The sequence below is a fragment of the Hemitrygon akajei genome, chromosome 1 (genome assembly GCF_048418815.1).
Source record: "Hemitrygon akajei chromosome 1, sHemAka1.3, whole genome shotgun sequence".
NCBI classification, from domain to species: Eukaryota; Metazoa; Chordata; class Chondrichthyes; order Myliobatiformes; family Dasyatidae; genus Hemitrygon; species Hemitrygon akajei.
Genome location: NC_133124.1, coordinates 101,535,950 through 101,556,940, shown reverse-complemented (window position 1 = coordinate 101,556,940; position 20,991 = coordinate 101,535,950). Strand labels below are relative to the sequence as shown.

At 40.4% G+C, this 20,991-nt stretch overlaps 1 protein-coding gene across 1 annotated transcript in view; it reads left to right on the top strand.

Annotated features, from left to right (window-relative positions):
- The window catches only part of tg (thyroglobulin), a 353,957-nt gene that overhangs the window by 82,202 nt on the left and 250,764 nt on the right, over window positions 1-20,991 (top strand). The window contains exons 23-27 of the mRNA XM_073067481.1: window positions 1,932-2,081; window positions 4,084-4,254; window positions 8,668-8,790; window positions 14,097-14,212; window positions 16,583-16,691. Coding sequence (XP_072923582.1) covers window positions 1,932-2,081; window positions 4,084-4,254; window positions 8,668-8,790; window positions 14,097-14,212; window positions 16,583-16,691 — 669 coding nt within the window. The remainder of the gene's footprint in view (window positions 1-1,931; window positions 2,082-4,083; window positions 4,255-8,667; window positions 8,791-14,096; window positions 14,213-16,582; window positions 16,692-20,991) is intronic.

Below are 20,991 nucleotides of genomic sequence, written 5' to 3'. Positions count from 1 at the left end.
ATCAGAGCCACCCCAAGTCTTTTGCCTACCTGCCTTTCATTTCAATACATTGTGTATCCTTGGAAGTTAATCACCCAACTATAATGCTGGGAGGATTAGAATATTAAGGTGAGGATGTAATGTTGAGACTTTGAGACACTGGTGAGGCCTTACTTGGAGTATTCTGTGCAGTTATGGGTCCTTTATCTGAGAGTGGATGTGCTGAAACTGGAGAAGATTCAAAAGGAGGTTCACAAAAATGATTCCAGGATTAAGTGGTTTGTGAAATGAAGAGCATTTGTTGGCTCTGGGCCTGTATTCACTAGAATTTAGAAGAATGAGGAGTGACCTAATTGAACCCTATCTAATGGTGAAAGGTGAATGGTGAAATCACATAGAGTGGATGTGGAGAGGATGTTTCCTTTGGTGGGAGTGTCTAAGACACACCCTTGAAATAGAGGGGCATCCTTCTAGAATGGAGATGAGGAGGAATTTCTTTAGCCAGAGTGTGGTGAATCTGTGGAATTCGTTGCCACAGGCAGCTGCGGAGGCCAAGACTTTTTTATATAATATATTTTGAACTCATTGCCTCAACTAATAAAGAGTTGCATGCCATTTGCCTCCTTAACCACCCTATCAACCTGTGTAGCCACTTTCAGGGAGTTATGAATTTGGACTATAAGATCCCTCTGCTCATCAACACTGTTAAGGGTACTGTTTCTTTACATTTATCCTACAAGGTATGATACTTCACATTTGTCTGGGTTAAGCTCCATCTGCCATTACCGCACAGATATCTGCAACTGATCTATGACCCATTGCATTCTTTGCTGGTCTCCTATGGTATCCTCAGTATCACCAATCTTTGTATCATTCACAAACTTGTGAACACACCCATCTACATTTACATCCAAATCACTTATGCACATCACAATCAGCAAAGGTCCCAGTACAGATACCTGCGGAACACCACTAATCATAGACTATAATCTAGAATAAATCTCTTCCACCACTACCCTCTGTCTTAGATGGACAAGGCATTCTGAATCCAAACGGCCAATTCACCATGGATCCCATGCATCTTAATCTTCTGGGTGATCCTCCCATGAGGGACTTTGTCAAACACTTTACTAAAACCCATGTAGACAACATCCACTGTAATTAATTTTCCCAGCTGAATATCTATCTTTTGTTTTTACTCCCTGTAAAATATTTTTGTTGCCTTTCCACTACTGCTCCCTGTCTCTGGCTAAATTTCTTTTGAAGTATAAAATACATTTGATAATCTTCATATATTATATCATTTACGCTTGTCATTGTCTCTTAGTGTTTTTTTTTGTTTAAATACTGTTTGGTCAAGCATGACCTCTTTTTGAAAACTACACTTGAGTTTCTGGATTTTTAACAAACCACAGCTTAGTCAATAGGCTAAATATAAACCATGATCACACAAGTTCAGCATTGGATGTGTTGAAGCATGCTATACAGACACCCAGAACTTAGAGATTAATGGATAGAAATTTATCTTCTGTTGAAGGAACGAAATGTACAATGACGTGGGAACCAAATTTCGAAAGTAAATTTCAGTGCCATCATCACATCTCTCGGGCAGTAGCTGTTCTAAAGTCTCTCCATTCCCATGAAGTAGAGGTAGTTTAAAGAGGGTTTAATTATCACCACACCTAGTCTTTTTGCTCTCTTAATGCAAAGTAATGATTATTCTAAATAAGATTGATGTCATCCCAGCAATGAGTACTCTAAGTGAGAAGCTAAGAGGCAGGTTTGATGTAACTTTTCAGCAGAAAGTGTGAAAATTGATATTCCTTTACTTGGGGAAAAAAAGAAAATCAAAAGTGATCTCAAGTTTAGTTATTCATTTCATTGTACAGCGCTGAAGCAAATTGTTTCCAGTCTGCAAAGTGATGGATAATCGTGATCTTCTCATTTTACAGTTGTATGCCCCGCTGGCAGCTTTTTCCAGGATGGGAGGTGCATTCTGTGTCCCCCTGGGTTTTACCAGGAGACTGCAGGAAACTTACATTGTAACCAGTGCCCATTGGGAAGGAAAACAGTATCTCCTGGAGCTTTTTTGGCCCACCATTGTAAGTATATTTTTTGATTCATTTTTTTCAATACGTTTATCTCTTTTCTGATTCCCAATTTTCCATGTTGCATTTCTTTCCAACCTCATGCGTTCACAGTATGCATTCTCTTTCCCTGTCCTGGCCTCGTGTCTGCTTCCCGTCTTTGGCAACTAATCTCTCCACGTGCATTGCTTCTATATTCTGCTCAAAATTCTGCTCTCCATTTTGCTCAAAACCCAAGCTCATAGTGTGCAAGAATGTCAGTGCTTTTTTACTAATGATTTTAAAAACTGGAAGCAGAAACCTTGTCATCTGATGCTGTGGTTTGTGACAACACAGGGAATGTAAAGCATTTCTTCCTTTGCAGTTAAATATAGTGAATTCCTACAATGGTGTTGATTCCAGAAGTGGACATATGACATATTCAGCAAGGGGCATCCATCTGTTATTTACTCTTTGATCCTGCTTCTTTTTCCATGAACGTGTTTATTCACCATCTTCATTCAGTGAAGGCAAACAAAGACTTGCGTCAGACTTGTTTTGTAAAATCCTTTTTGAAGCACCTGGATGAGAACTTGAATCACAAAGATATCACACTTTGTATTTTATTTATAAAAAAAAACAAAATTGGCCTTCAAGTTCCTATTGGGTAGGTTGGGTGCATGTAGAAGTTCTATAGCATACTTGTCCTTATCAGTTGAGTATAAAGGGCTGGAAGTTATGTTGAAACTGTACGGAAATTGGGTTAGACTATATTTAGAGCACTGCATGCATTTCTGCTTCCTGGAAAAAAGAGGAAGTTTGTGGAGTTTTAGAGAGGTGTACAAGAGGGTCAACATAATATTGCTGGTTTGTAATGTATTACAGTAGTGAAAATGAAAGGTTAGACAAACAAGAATTGTTTGCTCTGGACTGTTGGAGGCTGAGGGATGACCTGAGGGATTTGTATATAATTAGGAGAGGCATGGATAGAATAGATGGTCAGAGTCTTTTTTTTTTGCTCTGAAATTTCAACAATTCGGTCCATGGATTTAAGTTGAGATGAGGAAAGTTTAAAGGAAGGATAAAAGTCAAGTTTTTCTTGGATAAAGAGTGGTAGGTGTCTGGAATTCACTGCCAGAGCAAGTGGTGGAAGTAGGTATGATAGCCATGTTTACAAGTCGTTTTAACAGGCAAAGAATGAAGAGGAACCGTGCAGGCAGATGGGATTAAGGAAGTTGGCATTGTGGTTAGCACAGTCATCATGTGAAATGCCTGTCCTGTGCTATATTGTTCTACATTATTCCTCTAGGAATATCTGCATTGAAGATTCTCTGCTCCTCTGACAAGATTTCTATTTGTTTCTTTTCCCCTGCTTTCTCTCAATGGTTTCATTTTCTCCTCTTGTTTCTGGTGAGCTGCTGAGTCCTGTTGAAGAGTCTTCAACCTGAAATGTAAATTTTGTTCTGCATATTTCACGTAGTTTTTAAAAAAGAAAAATAAATTAACCCCTATATTCCTCACCTATCCAGACTGTACCACAAGTGTTTTTGGACTTGTCAGACCCGATGATAATTCCGACGTGCACGTATACGATTACACTCTGATTTTAACGTAATACTGTTTAAGCTCCCTGGGTGACACTGTCTGAAAATTTCAGGTGGTAGCCTTCAAGAAGCAAAAATCCTGCCATTGAATGACCTCTCTGTTCTCCAGGCTCTCTGGAGGAATTGTAACTTGGATCCTGACTTTTTTTTACCAAGTCAGATTGGGGGGCGGGGTGCACTCTGTAAGATGCAACTTAATCTGCCATTGGGTTCTCATAAGTGTCATAATATATTGATTAATTTTGAATAATGAGGATCATGCAAATATCAAAGGGGAGTCTCATTTACCCTTGAAGTGGGCTGACTCTCAGAAAGAGTGGTGAATGGAGTACTTTCCTCATTGTAGAGGAGCAAAGAGCTTACACGGCTAGGTGTGCAGTATTTTCTGCTCTTTTCTGCTGAGTTTCCATATATTAATCATCTGACTGTAACAGGTTTAACAGAATGTGAAACCAGTCCACTGAGTTTGCAGTGTGACCTGCAAGGACAATACAAAGCAGCACAACAAGACAGCAATGAACAGAAATCTTTCTGCGTCACCACGACTGGAGTGCGATTGGTCTGGACTGAGATCAACGGAAACCTCTCTGAGTCAGATTGTATTGGTGAGTGTGTTTATTACATTGAATTTCAATACCTTTTTGAGATGCTGTCATGAATTCTTATTGGTAGTTGTGCTTATCAAAGATATGGAGAACAAGAACGCCCTTCCCATTATCAATCATGAAATTTGTGAGTCAAGGCTTCTTGCTTTTCATTACCTTTATGGTCCTAATTAACTGTGAAGTATCTCTGTTGCAGTACATACAATTCCAGAAATACCTCAAGATGGTGGGACTTGTGTCCTGAGTTGTGTATATTTCAATGCAAGAAGTTTTGTAGGAAAGGCAGATGAGTTTAGGGCATGGATCAACACATGCAATTATGGTATTGTAGTCATTAGTGAGACTTGGTTGCAGGAGGGGAAGGACTGGAAGAACAATATTCTGGGATTCCATTGTTTTAGATGTGACAGAGTGGGAGGGTTGGTTTTATTAGACAGAAAGTGTCACGGCAGTGCTCAATCAAAGCAGACTGGAGAACTTGTGGAGTGAGGCTTTATGTGTGGAACGGAGGAAATAGAAGGTTATGACTATATTAATGGAGTATATTATAGACAACTCAACAGTCCTTGGGATTTAGAGGAACAAATTTGTAGAGAAATTGCAGACTGTTGCTAGAAACGTAGGATTATTTTAGACAATGATTTTGATTTTCTGTGTATTGACAGCGACTCCCACACTGTAAAAAGACTAGCTGGGATAGAGTTTGTCAAATGTGTTCAGGAAAGTTTCCTTTATAAGTACATGCAAGTCCCTATGAGAAAGTGTGTGATAACTTGACCTGCTATTGGGGAATGAGACAGGGCAGATGCAACAGTTTGTGTAGGGGAAAACTTTGCATCTAGTGACCACAATGCCATTAGTTTCAAAATCAATATGGAAACGGATAGGACTGGTCCATGGTTTGAGATTCTAAATTGGAGAAAGGCCAGTTTTGATGGTATCAGAAAGGATCTGGAAAGTGTGGATTTGGTCAGGCTGTTTTCTGGCAAAGGGGGTAAGTGGGAGACCTTTAAAAGTTAAGTTTTGAGAGTACAAAGCTTGTATGTGCCTGTCAGAATAAAGGATAAAGAGAACCTTGGTTTTCAAGAGATATTGAAGTCCTGGTTAAGGGGAAAAAAAGGAGGTGCATGGCAGGTATAGGCAGGTAGGAGCAAATGAGGTACTTATGTCGCATAAGAAATGCAAGCGAACACTTAGAAATCAGAAGGACTAAGAGAAAGTGAAGGAGAATCCCGAGGGATTCTACAGGTATGCCAAGAGCAAAAGGACCGCAAGGGACAAAATTGGTCCTCTGGAAAATCAGAATGGTGATCTATGCATGGAGCCAAAAGAGATAGAGGGATCTTAAGTGGATTTTTTTCCATCTGTATTTACTCAGGAGATGGACACAGTCTGTAGAAGCGAGGAAACACAGCAATGACTTCATGGACCCTGTACAGATTACAGGGAAGGAGGTGTTTGCTGTATTGAGGCACATTAGGGTGGATAAATGCCCAGGGTCTGACAAGGTGTTTCCGTGGACCCTATGGGAGGCAAGTGCAGAGATATTGAAATCATCCTTGGCAGCAGGCGAGGTATTGGAGAATCGGCAGATAGCTAATGTTATCCCACTGTTTAAGAAAAAGTCTAAAAATAAGCCAGTGAATTATAACCAGTGAGCTGGTAGTAGGAAAGTTATTGAAAGGGAGTCCAAGGGACCAGATATATAAATATTTGGATATTCAGGGACTGATTATGGATAGTCAACATGGCTCTGTGCATGGTAGGTCAAGTCTAAACAATCTTATAGAGTTTTTTAAGGAAGTTACCAGGAAAGTTGATGAAAGCAAGGTGGGGGAATGTTGCCTACATGGACTTCAGTAAAGCATTTGGCAAGGTCCTGCATGGAAGGTTGGTTAGGCAGGTTCAGTCCCTTGACATTCAAGATGAGGTGGTAAATTGGATTAAACATTAGCTTTATTGGAGAAGACAAAGTGGTAGTAGATGGTTGCCTCTCTGAATGAAGGTCTGTGACTAGTGGAGAGCTGCTGAGATCAGTGCTGGTCCTTTGTTGTTTGTCAGCTATATCAATGAGTTGGATGATAATGCAGCTAACTGGATCAGCAAATTTGTGGATGACATCAAAATTGGGGGTGCAGTTGTAGGCGAGGAAGACTATCAGAGCTTGCAGTGGAAAAATAGGCTGAACAGTGAGCAGCAGGGCGCCGAAGTGTATGCTAGAACAAAGGGATCCAAGAACTCAGGTCCATAATTCATTGAAAGTGGTGGCATAGGTAGATAGGGCCATAAAGAAAGCTTTTAGCATGTTGGTCTTCATAAATCAAAATACTGAGCATAGGACATGGGATGTTATGTTGAAGTTGTACAAGACATTGGTGAGGCCTAATTTAGGTATTGTGTGCAATTTTGGTTACCTACCTATAGGAAGGATGTAAATAAGGTTGAAAGAGTACAAAGAAAAATTATAAGGATGTTGCTGGGACTGGAGGACCTGAGTTATAAGGAAAGATTGAATAGATTATGACTTTAATCCTTGGAATCTAGAAGATTGAGGGGAGATTTGATATAGGTATACAAAATTATATAGGGTATAGATAGGGTAAATGCAAGCAGGCTTTTTCCACTGAGGTTGGGTGGGGCTACAACTAGAGGTCATGGGTTAAGGTTGAGAGGAGAAAAGGTTAAGGGGAACTTGAAGGGAAACTTCTTCACTTGGAGTGTGGAATGAGCTGCCAGCACAAGTGGTGCATTCAAGCTCCATTTTAAGACTTAGGAGAAGTTTGGATAGGTACGTGGATGGTAGGAGTATGGATGGATATGGTCTGGTGCAGGTCATTGGGACTAGGTATCATAAATGGTTCGACATGGACTGAAGGGCCTGTTTCTGTGGTATACTTTTCTATTACTATGATTCTGTGACTCTATTTCCAGAAGTTTAATTCAAATGTATAATTATTTTAGATTTGGAATTTTATTTCTTGCATCCATATCACAACATGAGGAAGTTAAAATCTTTATGTTGCATCTCTGTCGCTATAACAAGCAATAAAGAAGGGAAATATGAGAGTATATTGCCCAAACACTAGGATTGTATATGTAATTGTTTGTATATATAGTCAAATACAACATAGTCAGATATGCAATCAAATCAATGTGTTTTGATCAATCTGATGATTGATCAATTTGTCAAAGAACCTGTCCCAGAGCCCGTTAGTCTTGGCCTTAACAATGTGGTACAATTTGCCAGATGGAAACAGCTGAAATAGTTTGTGGTAAGGGTGGCTGGACTCCCTGATGATCCTCCGGGCCCTTTTTACACACCTGCTGCTGTAAATGTCCTGAAAAGAGGGAAGTTCACATCCACAGATGCTCTGGGCTGTCCGCACCACTTTCTGCAGTGGCCTGCAATTGAGGGTGGTACAGTTCCTGTACCAGTCAGTGACACAGCCAGTCAGGATGCTCTTGATGATGCCCTATAGAGACTCTGCTGAGGTAGTCCTCTCAAGGCTGAACTTTACAGTTTCTATATTCTGCTTCATCGTTAAAACAATATTTTAAAAAAAGTTGGTAACAGATAGGTCCTGGTGCTATCTTCATTAAGTTAGACAAAAAAATTATTTCCCTTATCAAGTTGTTGGTTCAAGCAATCCAGTCACAGCAGAGTTTTTGTGGCTGGAAACATGATAGATTTGATTCTGACTATTGAGACATTACTTGACAAACTGCACCAGGAAACGAGCAATCAGGTGAAGTGAGGTTTAGATCCTGATGTAGTTAACTATGTATCTTGCAACATGCATTGAGTGCCCAATGTGAGGTCTGAGGTCATAGTCACAGGAAGAACAACAAAACTTGGGTAAATATCTCGGAATGTCATCAGGTAGAAATAAACAGCTAGATAAAGAAATATGAACAAAAAACAATGAAAACACTCAGCAAGTCAGTCAATAATTCAGGTCCAAGATTTTTCTTTAGAATTCAGATCTGAAGCATATTTACTTGAGACTGCCTGATCCAATGAGTGTTTTCAGCATTTTTTGCTTTTTTTTCAGGTTTCTAGCATCTGTTACTTCAATGATTGTCATTTATTATTGTAGAAAGAGTCAGGGATCGTTTGTCTAATATTACAATGAGCAGAAAACCGATCAATTTTGTTTCCTCTTAAATCTTCCCAAGATTTTCCCTATGGTCTGTTTCTGCTTCTCTGTATTCCTCTATCAAGGATATTTTTTTAAAAAAGTGAAGTTTTGCAAATGTGTCATTTGTCAATAGACTTGGTGGTGATTCCATTCAATATTTGTAACTTCAATTTTAATATTTGTAACTTTAATATTTGTGTCAGATGCCTATATTAATGAGTAATAACTTTTCAATTAACAGATCTAGAATTACTTTCCTTTCTCTTATCTGCAGTCTTCCGACAGTTTGACAGCATCGATCAATCCCAGCTCATTCTGAACTCTGAAAACACGGAAGTAATTAAAGTTTTAACAGCTCAGTCTAATCGCCAGAGGCACCTTCTAGATTGTCTCTCAGGTCAGTTAATGTCGATATTCCTCTGATAATATTACCACTGCCAAAGTCAAATGGCTCCAAGGGAGCTCTTCAGAGCTGCCGACTCTTATCTGAAGTTAATCATCTTCATCTGCTTAATCAATGACTTTTCATCATAATGTTAGACATGGTGATCTTGCTCTATATTCAATCCATTTGTAGTTTCTCAGAGAATCAAGCAACCGATTCCTGTCTGTTCAAAACCTAAGCAACATTTGGGCTATTAAGTGGCAAGTTATACCTGTGCCACATAAGTACCAGGGTATGTCTATCTCTGTCAAGAAAGAGTATAAATACCTGCCATTGATATTCCATGGCATTACCAATTTGTCAAATCGTCATCATTTATACCCTGTGGGTACTATTGATCAGAAACTCAATTGGATCAGCCAGATAACTGATGATGTTGCAAGAGGTCAGAGGTCATTCTGTGACCTTTACCCTTCCAGACACCCAAAAGCCTTTCGCCATCTGCAGGATACTAGTTAGGAGTGTGGTAGGAATACTGTTTACTTTCTGGAGTGAGCACAACTTGAACAACTCTCAAGAAACTTGGCACAAAGCAGATAAGGCTACCTGAAATCACTCTCAGCATTCACACCTTCTACCACTGTAGCAATGAGCATCATGCAGAAAGTGCATTGCAGTTGCTAACACAGACTATTTCACACCACCTCTCATATCTGTGACTTGGCTACAAAAAAAGAGCAGAGATAACAGATGCATGAGAAATCACCAATTATAGTTTCCAATTGAAGTCAGCCACCATCTTGATCAAATAGATTACATAAATAAAATTATTACTAAGGCATTGCTGACTCCATAAAGCATTGCACTGAGTGAAGTCAAAAGACCTCCGTTATCTTCTGAGTACCACAACAATGGGTAAAAATCATCTCCTTGCAACAGTAGTCCACAGCTTAAGAATATTTTTATACATTTGGAGAGAATTTATTAGCTGAGGGTCTCTTTCATCAGGATTGATTAAATCTGCTTTTTATTACATTAATCCAGTTATAGTTCAACTATAGTTTGGAAGTATTCCTCTAACACCTTCAGGACGAAACTAACACAGATAATATTTTTTAAAAATGAGAATTAAGTTGCTAACTCGCTATAGCAGATTGGGGAAAAAACATAGAAACATAGAAAACCTACAGCACAATACAGGCCCTTCGGCCTACAAAGTTGTGCCGGACATGCCCCTATCTCAGAAATAACTAGGCCTACCTATAACCCTCTAATTTACTAAGCTCCATGTACCTATCTAAAAGCCTCCTAAAAGACCCTATTGTATCTGCCTTCACCACCATTGCTGGCAGCTCATTCCATGCATTCCCCACTCTGAGTAAAAAATCTTACCCCTGACAACTCCTCTGTACCTACTCCCCAGCACCTTAAACCTGTGTCCTCTTGTGACAAGTAGATTTTTATTAGAAACAAATCTGGAAATTGGATAATTATTGCTATTAATGTATTAATAAAAGCAACAATGTGGATTGTAAAAACCAATTACTTCACTCATATTCTTGAGGAAAGGCAACTCACTGTCTTTAGTCACTCTAACATGCCTTAACTTGTGCTTCTAATAACGCTGAAGGAGGCTATTTGTCCAAAATTATTAGTTCCATTGCAGCTCTCTATTTCTCCACTCCAGTGAAACACTTTTTCTTATCTGCCCATCAATTCCCCTGTGATTCCTTTTCATTAACCAAACAAGGAGGTTGTATTCAGTAGCCTGTTAATCTACCAGCATGGTTTTGGAGCATTGGACTATTTGTGAGAAAATGCACGTAGTCCTGAGGATGCATGCAAACTCCACTCGGACAGTACTTGAAGTCACGATTGATTCTGGATCCCTGGGGCTGTAAGCTGTGTGGCATCAGTACTAACTGCTGCACCGCTATGAGTATACGGCCCCACTAAGACAAAAGCAGAGATTGATTCAGAGCAGCCTCCCATCCGCTTTGTATTAAATCAGTACCGTGAGTTCCAGTCATAAACGCTCAAATATTATTTTGCTCTGATCTCTTGGGGAGAGACATAAGTGAAAACTTTGCCAATGAATCTTTTGGACATTTTGTAGGAACGTTAGAGATACAAGCTAATATAGAGAGGAGGAAATATCATCAATCTGTATCACTTACCAGTAATGATGCCTGATGTATAGAATGTAGCTAAAAAAAAAATATTTTTGATTTTCAATATCTACAATAATTTACTTTTATGCAGAAAATAAAATTGAAGCAGTCTACAGGACCGAGGCTAGAAAGAGGATGGTTAAATGTCATTCCTATTGCAAAAAAAAAGTATGGATTGAATAGATATTGCTAAAAGCATGTGATCTAAATTTGAATCCATGCTGTGTCTGTCTCATGGAACCACTCCTTTCTAAATGTTTCACTATTTCTTCCTTAATGCCAACTTCAAGCATTTTCCCAACTACAGATGTTAAGCTAACCGGCCTATAGTTGACTGCCTTTTGCCTACATCCTTCTTTTTAAAAAAGTGGCGTGACATTTGCTGTCTTTCCTAATGCATGTTGCACCTGAAAAAGCAAAAGTTTTTATAAATATATAAAGTGGAAGAGAGTGGCTAAAGTCAACATGGGTCCCTTGGAAGACGATAAGGCGAGATTGATATTGAGTGATAAGGAAATGGCTGAGGCATTGAACGACTATTTTGTGTCAGTCTTCATGGTGGAGGACAAGTCTAATATGCCAAAGAAGGATGTTATGGATGAAATGGGAGATGAGGACCTCGATAAAATCACTCACTAAAGAGACAGTGATGAGCAAACTGGAGGGCCTGAAGGTAGATAAGTCCCCTGGTCCTGATGGGATGCATCCCAGGGTGCTGAAGGAATTGGCGGAGGTTATAGTAGACACGTTGATAATCAGTTATCAAAACTCTCTAGACTCTGGGCAGGTCTCGATGGATTGAAAGACAGCAAGTGTTACACCACTTTTTTTTTTTAAAAAAAGGATGTAGGCAAAAGGCAGTCAACTATAGGCCGGTTAGCTTAACATCTGTAGTTGGGAAAATGCTTGAAGTTGTCATTAAGGAAGAAATAGTGAAACATTTAGAAAGGAGTGGTTCCATGAGACAGACACAGCATGGATTCAGAAAGGGCAGGTCCTGTTTGACAAACTTACTGGAGTTCTTTGAGGACATAGTGAGTGCAGTAGATAGAGAGGAACTGGTGGATGTCGTATACTTGGATTTCCAGAAGGCGTTCGATAAGGTGCCACACAAGAGACTTGTAAATAGGATACGAGTGCATGCAGTTGGAGGAAGTGTATTGGCATGGATAGTGGATTGGTTACCCAATGGAAGGCAGAGAATTAGTATAAATGGGTGTTTCTCCAGCTGGCAGTCAGTGGTGAGTGGGGTGCTGCAGGGGTCGGTGCTGGGCCACAGCTGTTTACCATTTACATTGATGATTTGGAAGAGGGGACTGAGTGTAACATAGCAAAATTTGCTGATGACACTAAACTGAGTGGAAAAGCAAATTGTACAGATGATGTGGAGAGTCTGCAGAGGGATATAGATAGGTTAAGTGAGTGGGCCAAGGTCTGGCAGATGGAATATAATGTTGGTAAATTTGAGATCATCCACTTTGGAAAGAATTATAGAAGAGCAGATTATTATTTAAATAGTGAAAGATTGCAGCATGCTGTTGTGCAGAGGGACTTGGGAGTGCTTGTTCATGAATCGCAAAAAATTGGCTTACAGGTACAACAGGTTGTTAAGGCAAAACAGAATGTTGGCCTTCATTGCTAGAGCGATTGAATTCAAGAGCAAGGAGGTCATGCTGCGATTATACAGGGTACTGGTGAGGTCGCACCTGCAGTATTGTGTGCAGTACTTGAGGAAGGATACACTGGCTTTGGAGGCAGTGCAGAGGAGGTTCACCAGGTTGATTCCAGGAATGAAGGGGTTAACCTATGAGAGGCAATTGAGTCGCCTTGGACTATACTCTGGAGTTCAGAAGAATGAGAGGGGATCTTATAGGAACATACAAAATTTTGAAAGGTATAGATAAGATAGAAGTAGGAAAGTTGTTTCCATTGGTAGGTGAGACTAGAACTAGGGGACATTGGCTCAAGGTTCAGGGGAGAAGATTTAGGACTGATATGAAGAGAAACTGTTTTTCCCAGAGACTGGTGAATCTGTGGAATTCTCTGTCCAGGGAAGCAGTTGAGGCTTCTTCACTAAATATATTTAAGGAAGAGTTAGATAGGTTTTTACATAGTAGGGGAATTAAAGGTTGTGGGGAAAAGGCAGGTACGTGGAGCTGAGTTTACGGACAGATCAGCCATGATCTTATTGAATGTCGGGGCAGGCCTGATGGGCTGGATGGCCTACTTCTGCTCCTATTTCTTATGTTCTTATGAAATAACAAAATTTTCATTGGTTTTAATATTCACAACATCCTTTTTCAGAAAAACTGGTCTGCACAGTAGTCTCCATGCATTTTTTTTTTCTGGATTTCACCAACTACTGCCTGTGACGTTAGTGTTGCTAAGGAACGTTTTATCTTGGAGAAAACCCAAACAAATAACCTTGATCAGCTTCTTGCAAGTTTTCGCTGAAGAATTCAATAAATGTAGTCCTTGAGGCACATAATTTGAGCTGTGGTAGCTCCAAGAACTGGATTGATTATTTCCTGGAACCTGGAAACTTTGTTTGCTTCTGTGTTAAATTACTGCACTTTTGGGACAAATGTATTTTCTAAAACTGTCCCATCCATATCAGAAAATTATTCCCAGAAACTTGGTTCTCAAAAGAAACACCACAGCACATAAATAACTCACTTTTGAAAGAGCTTCAAATTTGCCCCATTCTCATGCTCTCCTGTCATCCCATTTATGTGTTACATAGACTTCACAGGACAGAAATGGAATTTAACTACTGAATCTGTTTTCACCGCCATTTCAAACAGTGTATTTCAGATCATAACAACTTGCTGCATAAGAACACTCGTGGTGCTTTTGTCCACATCCAAACTTTGAACACAATTAGCCATAACAGTCAGCACTCTTGGGAGACTTTCAGCGTATCAAATTGTGTTTGAATTAACTGCAGTTGCCAGATGAGTGAAAACTGTTTTTAAAATAGTGGAATACCCAGTCTCCACATACAGTTGTTTTCAAATGTGTTCTTAATATAATCGGTTGGATAAATGAGCCTTTTTACATTCCATGTTGTATTTCCATTGAAAGATTACTACTATTTGAAATTAAACTCAAGAAAATAAGTATAAAAATAAATATTTCCCTTTGCAGAATGTTCTGGAAATGATATGTGCAACTTTTTAACGTTGGTCAGCATAGGAGACCAGTACATGTGTGAACTTTACAATAGCTCAGAATCGAACTTCCTCTGTAAAACATTTGGGCAGGTAAGGGAAGTCAGTTTTGCTCTTTGATCCAAATTCTTGATACCCCTAACAAATCTGATGCTAATGTGAATGATATAATGCACTATCATTAGGGGCAAGACATAGGAAAATGTCTCCACCATCAATTCTGCTATCGTTGTAGCATATTGTCAGAAACAATCATCAATTTCCTCTTACTTATTTTAAGCTAAGAAATCAATGTGGAAGATATTGGAAGCATTGAATATGACAAACAGTTAGTGCAACTGGTCTTACTTTTGAAAATCCGTAGATAGTCAGAGAATAAAGTTTAACCAGTTTTGAGTTTGAGGAACTAGAAAAAATGAAAGTAGGACACACAAAATGCTGGAGGAACTCAGCAGGCCAGGCAGCATCTATGGAAAAAAGTAGAGTCGACATTTCGGGTCAAGACCCTGCAGCAGGACTGCAGAAAAAAAGATGAGGAGTCAGAGTTAGAAGGTGGCGGGAGGGGAGGGAGAAACACAAGGTGATAGGTGAAACTGGGGGGGGGGGGGAGCGGGTAAAGAGCTAGGAAGTTGGTTGTGAAAGAGATACAGGGCTGGAGAAAGGAGAATCTAATAGGAGAGAACAGGCCATGGAAGAAAGAAAAGTGGGAGGAGCACCAGAGGGAGGTGATCAGCAGGCAAGGAGAGAAGGTGAGAGGGGAAAGAGGGGATGGGGAATAGTGGGGGAATGGACCATTGTCGGATGTTCGAGAAATCGATGTTCATGCCATCAGGTTGGAGGCTACCCAGATGGAAACTAAGCTGTTGCTCATCCATCCTGAATGTGGTCTCATCACAACAGTAGAGGAGGCCATGGATAGACATTTCAGAATGGAAATGGGAAGGAGAATTAAGATGGGTAGCCACTTCTCATTCCTATTCCAACATGTCTGTCCATGACCTCCTGCATTTTGTGTGTGATGCTTGGATCTCCAGCACTTACTTTCATTCACAAACAAGAGAATATCTGCAGGAGTTAGTTCGGTGAGGCTTTATGCAAGCACAATAAAGATGTAGGTTGAAAGTAAACCACCCCAGCTCTGTGATATGCTTAATAACATTTAAGCCTAGAAACTGGACTGAACAGAAGATTTATTTATTTACGAAAATCCTTTTGTTTAAACTAGATTATGCCAAGGTAATCAATGAATGGCCTTCAGGAATTTGGCCAAGGAACTTGCATTTGGTAATTCTCTTTAAGCAGCTCATGTTATCATGGACATAGTGGCCAACCTGTAATTACTAAGTTGAATTGGAGTTTTTGTCTGGAGGTTTTCACAACATAGCATTTCTCTATCCAATGATTCATGTGTTACTCCATAGCATCTACATAAATTACTTCCAAGGTTTTACCTCCAATCCCTCTCCTGAAGTAATTTCCTTATATTATGCACCATTATTTACATAGGCTTCCATTAGTATTGTTCTTCAATGAAAATACCCCTCTCATGTCAACTCTATGGGCTATTCATAGCTCTAGTCCCAAGCCTGTGTCCTTGACTCCCCAACTGTACTTTGAAGTATCCCAGTATGCCTCTCTGCCCTATCAAGCTACTGCTATTGGCTCTTGAAATCACCTCAGAGCCATTAGGGGATAAGGATCAAATGTGGCCTTGCCAGCTTTAACCAGAGATGGTATTTCACATCTCAGAATATAGACAGTTGAAGGCATGACTGTCTTTGATAGTATAAAGGAAGTACAGGGTACTCGAGGCACTAATTGAAAAAACGCAGTACTCTTAAAGGGTTGTAGAGCTGCGAGAGGTCACAGCTAGGAGGGTGCTGACGTCGGGGAGAAATCTGAAAACAGGATGAAAATAAAGTTATCTGGGCAGAAACATAACATTGTTCGCTAACAAACACTAAATGATGGAGGAATTCAGCAGGTCAGGCAGCATCAATGAAGAAGAATGAACAGTTGATATTTCGGGCCGGGACCCTTCATTAGGACTGGAAAGGAAGGAAGAAGCTGGAATAAGAAGGTGGGGGGAGGGGTAAGAATGCAAGATAGAGGGTGACAGCCGAAGCCAAGTGAGGGATGAAGTGAGAAGCATGGAGGAGATAGGGCGATAAGGGTTGAAGAAGAAAGTCTGATAGGAGAAGAGGGAGGACTATGGGAGAATGGGAAAGGGTAGGGGACCAGAGAGGGGGACTGACAGGCAACTCAGAAGAAGGGGAAAGAAGGGTTTGTTATGCCAGCTGTATATGGTCCTCCGTGTGCACTTTCAGCCTTTGTTATCCAGTTCTGTAATTCACTGCACGTCAGTTACTAACCTTAATAATCCTTAGTGGTATTGTATGCAATGTTAAGTTCACTGTTGGTTGTTTATTATCATATTTTTACTTTATTTGGCTTTTTTATTAGAGTCGAGGTTTCCTGGGGAACTCGGCTACAGTCAGATATGAAGGGATCAGTTGTGAGCTCCGGATCAACAGCAGTGGTGAGGGGAATCTAAAGGTTTACAGGAAAAAGGGTGAGTACTAATTGAAAACTAATAACATGAATGATCAGTAGTTAAGCACCTGTCTACAACAGGGACAGGATGTTTATTATTTTCTGTGCTTTTTTTGGAAAGGATTTAAAATCTACGTAATCATGAAACAGAAGCAACGGTAATACCGTATTACCAATGTGCCAAGCCAATAGTTTTAAGTATCTATTGAATCAATGGATCAAAAGTCACTATTCGTAAAGACACTTCCATTTTCCCCAGCTGACATTGTAATATAGAAAGAGAACATGCTGGACTCACTAGCAGGTCAGACTGAGGAGAATGCAACAACGTTAATATTTCAGGTTACTAGCCTGAGAAAATTCAGAAGTCAGGTGTGTTTTAATTGGCCGTCTAATTTGCAACAGAGAGAAAAACTGAGCTGCAACAGAACTCATCAGGGATGGGACATGCTGCGGATGTTGGAAATCTGATAGAAAATGTAAAATACTAGAAACATGCAACAGGGTGGGCAGCATCAAGGGAGAAAGAAAACAGAGTTAATCAGCTAATACCTGAAACCGGGTATTCGGTTGTGTAAGTTCATGTGCTTTTCCGTTGAGAATAAAGGTACTTGTCAGTAATTACAGATTCTCTCTGTGCCTAACATCACTATTACTAATGTTTGGATCCTTGGCACAAATCCAAACATTCCCTAATTTTAAGTACTTCCAAAAGATCCTATTCTTACAAATGCTGGAGGAGTTTAGCAGATTAGGCAGTATCCAGATTAAGTGTCATGACCTGCCCATTTCCAACCAAAGGTGCCTCCTGACCTGCTGAGTTCTTTCAGCTTAAGACCATAAGATATAGGAACAGATTTGGGCCGCTTGGCTCATCAAGTTTTTTCGCGCTTCACCATGGCTGGTTTATTACTCGCTCAACCCCATTCTTCCGCCTTCTCCCAGAAGCTTTTGACAACCTGACTGACCAAGAAACTATCAACTTCTGCTTTAAATATACTCAATAACTTGGCCTCCACAGTCATCCGTGGCAATTAATTCCACAGAATCACCCACTTCTGGCTAAAGAAATTTCTTCTCATCTCTAAATGGATGTCCAACTATTATGAATTTGTGCCCTCTGATCCTAGACTCACCCACTATAGGAAATATCCTCTCCACATCTACTCTATTTAGGCCTTACAATATTCGATAGGTTTCAATGAGCTCTCCCCTCATTCTTCTAAACTCCAGTGAGTACAGGCCCAGAGCCAGCAAATGCTCCTTCCATGTTAACCCTTTCATTCCTGGAATCGTTTTCATGAACCTCCTCTGGACCCTCTTCAATGCCAGCATATCTTTTCTAAAATAAGGGGCCCCAAAACTGCCCTCAATACTCCAAGTGCAGTCTGAGCAATGTTTTATAAACCCTCAGCATCAAATCCTTGCTCTTGTATTCTGGTCCTCTCAAAATGAATGCTAACATTGCATTTGCCTTCCTTACCACCGACTCACCTTTGCAAATTAACCTTTAGAGAATCCATCACAGATACTCCCAAGTCTGCTTGCACCTCTGATTTTTGAATTTGCTCCCTGTTTTTTGGGATGTATATTGTATACGTTTCTCTGACATTACATTGGACCTTTGAAACATTGTTTAGAAAATAGTCTGTCTTTATTCCATCTACCAAAGTGCATGTCCACTTCCTTACACTATGTTCCATCTGCCATTTCTTTGCCTCTCCTCCCAATCTGTCTAAACCCTTCTGCAGGGCACCTGCTTCTCAATACTACCTGCCCTCTATCTATCTTTGTTTCTTCTGCAGACTTGGCCACAAAGCCATCAATTCTGTCATCCAAATTGTAGATATATTACATGAAAAATGTGGTCCCAGTAACGACCCCTGCAGAACACCACTTATCACTGGCCATTTACTCCCACTCTTTGCCTCCTGCCAATCAGTCAGTCTTCTATTCATGCTAGTATCTTTCTTGTAATACACGAGCTCTTATCTTGTTAGCAGCCTCATGTGCAGCACCTTGTGAAAACCCTTCAGTAAATCCAAGTAAGCAACATCCACTGACTCTCCTCTATCTATCCTACCTGATATTTCCTTAAAAAAATATAGAATAGATTTGTCAGGCAAGCCTTCCCCTCAAGGAAACCATGCTGACTTTGGCCTACTTCATCATGAGTCTCCAAATACCCCATCCTTAATAATGGTCTCCAACATCTTCACAACCTATGAGGTCAGGCTAACTGGCGTATAATTGCCTTCCTCCCTTTTTAAAGAGTGGAGTGACATTTGCAATTTTCCAGTTCTCTGGAACCATTCCAGAATCCAGTGATTCTTGAAAGATCATTACTAATACATCCACAATCTCTTCAGCCACCTCTTTCAGAACACTGGGATGTGGGCCATCTGGTCCAGGTCACTGATCTTATATGCTTTCCAGCTTCCCAAGTACCTTCTCCTTAGTGAAAGCAATGCCACTCATTTGTGTCCCCTGACACTCTTGCATTCTAGTGTCTTCCACAGTGATGACTATTGTAAAATACTTAAGTTTGTCAGTCTATTTAATTGTCACCTATAACCACCTTTCCAGTGTAGTTATACACTGTAGTTTCTATACTCACATTTTTTTACTGTTTATATATCTGAAAAACTTTCAGTGTCCTCTTAGATATTTTTGGCTAGTTTACCTTCATATTTAATCTTTTAGCTCATTGTTGTAACTCTCGCTTCAGCTAACGGCTTAATATAGGGAGTGATAGCCCCTGGCCCTGCCAAACTTCAGTAATCTCGTTTGAAACATAGAAACCTAGAAACCCTACAGCACAATATAGGCCCTTCAGCCCACAAAGTTGTGCTGAACATGTCCCTACCTTAGAAATTACTAGGTTTACCCATAGCCCTCTATTTTTCTAAACTCCATGTACCTATCCAAAAGTCTCTTAAAAGATCGTATCGTATCCGCCTCCACCACCATTGTCAGCAGCCCATTCCATGGACTCGCCACTCTCTGAGTAAAAAAACTTAGCCCTGACATCTTCTCTGTGCCTACTCCCCAGCACCTTGAACCTGTGTCTTCTTGTGGCAACCATTTCAGCCCTGGGGAAAAAGCCTGTGACTATCCACACGATTAATGCCTCTCATCATCTTACACACCTCTATCAGGTCACCTCTCATCCTCCTTCACTCCTAGGAGAAAAGGCCGAGTTCACTCAACCTGTCTTTATAAGGCATGCTCCCCAATCCAGGCAACATCTTTGCAAATCTCCTAGGCACCCTTTCTATAGTTTCCGCATCCTTCCTGTAGTGAGGTGACCAGAACTGAGTACAGTACTCCAAGTGGGGTCTGACCAGGGTCCTATATAGCTGCAACATTACCTCTCGGCTCCTAAATTCAATTCCACGATTGATGAAGGCCAATACACCATATGCCTTCTTAACCACAGAGTCAACCTGCGCAGCTGCTTTGAGCATCCTATGGACTTGGACCCCAAGATCCCTCTGATCCTCCACACTGCCAAGAGTCTTACCATTAATACTATATTCTGCCATCATATTTGACCTACCAAAATGAACCACTTCACATTATCTGTGTTGAACTCCAACTACCACTTCTCAGCCCAGTTTTGCATCCTATCAATATCCTGCTGTAACCTCGGACAGTCCTTCACACTATCCACAACACCCTCAACCTTTGTGTCGTCAGCAAACTTACTAACCCATCATTCCACTTCCTCATCCAGGTCATTTATAAAATTCACGAAGAGTAAGGGTCCCAGAACAGATCCCTGGGGCACACCAGTGGTCAGTGACCTCCATGCAGAATATGACCCGTCTACAATCACTCTGACTACTGTGGGCAAGCCAGTTCTGGATACACAAAGCAATGTCCCCATGGATCCCATGCCTCCTTACTTTCTCAATAAGCCTTGCATGGGGTACCTTGTCAAATGCCTTGCTGAAATCCATATACATTACATCTACTGCTCTTCCTTCATCAACGTGTTTAGTCACATCCTGAAAAAATTCAATCAGGCTCATAAGGCACAACCTGCCCTTGACAAATCCATGCTGACTACTCCTAATCATATTATGCCTCTCCAAATGGTCATAAATCCTGCCTCTCAGGATCTTCTCCATCAACTTACCAACCACTGAAGTAAGGTTTGGGTGGATGCTGTGCAATGTGCCCCCTGTTACAAATCAGTTACCCCGAAATAACAAACATACACAATATGCGATTAAACGATTAAGCTTTATAACTCTTACTTTGACTGTATGGTTAGTAAAGAAAGAAAAAAAGTTTTAAAAAAGGGTCCAATCTTA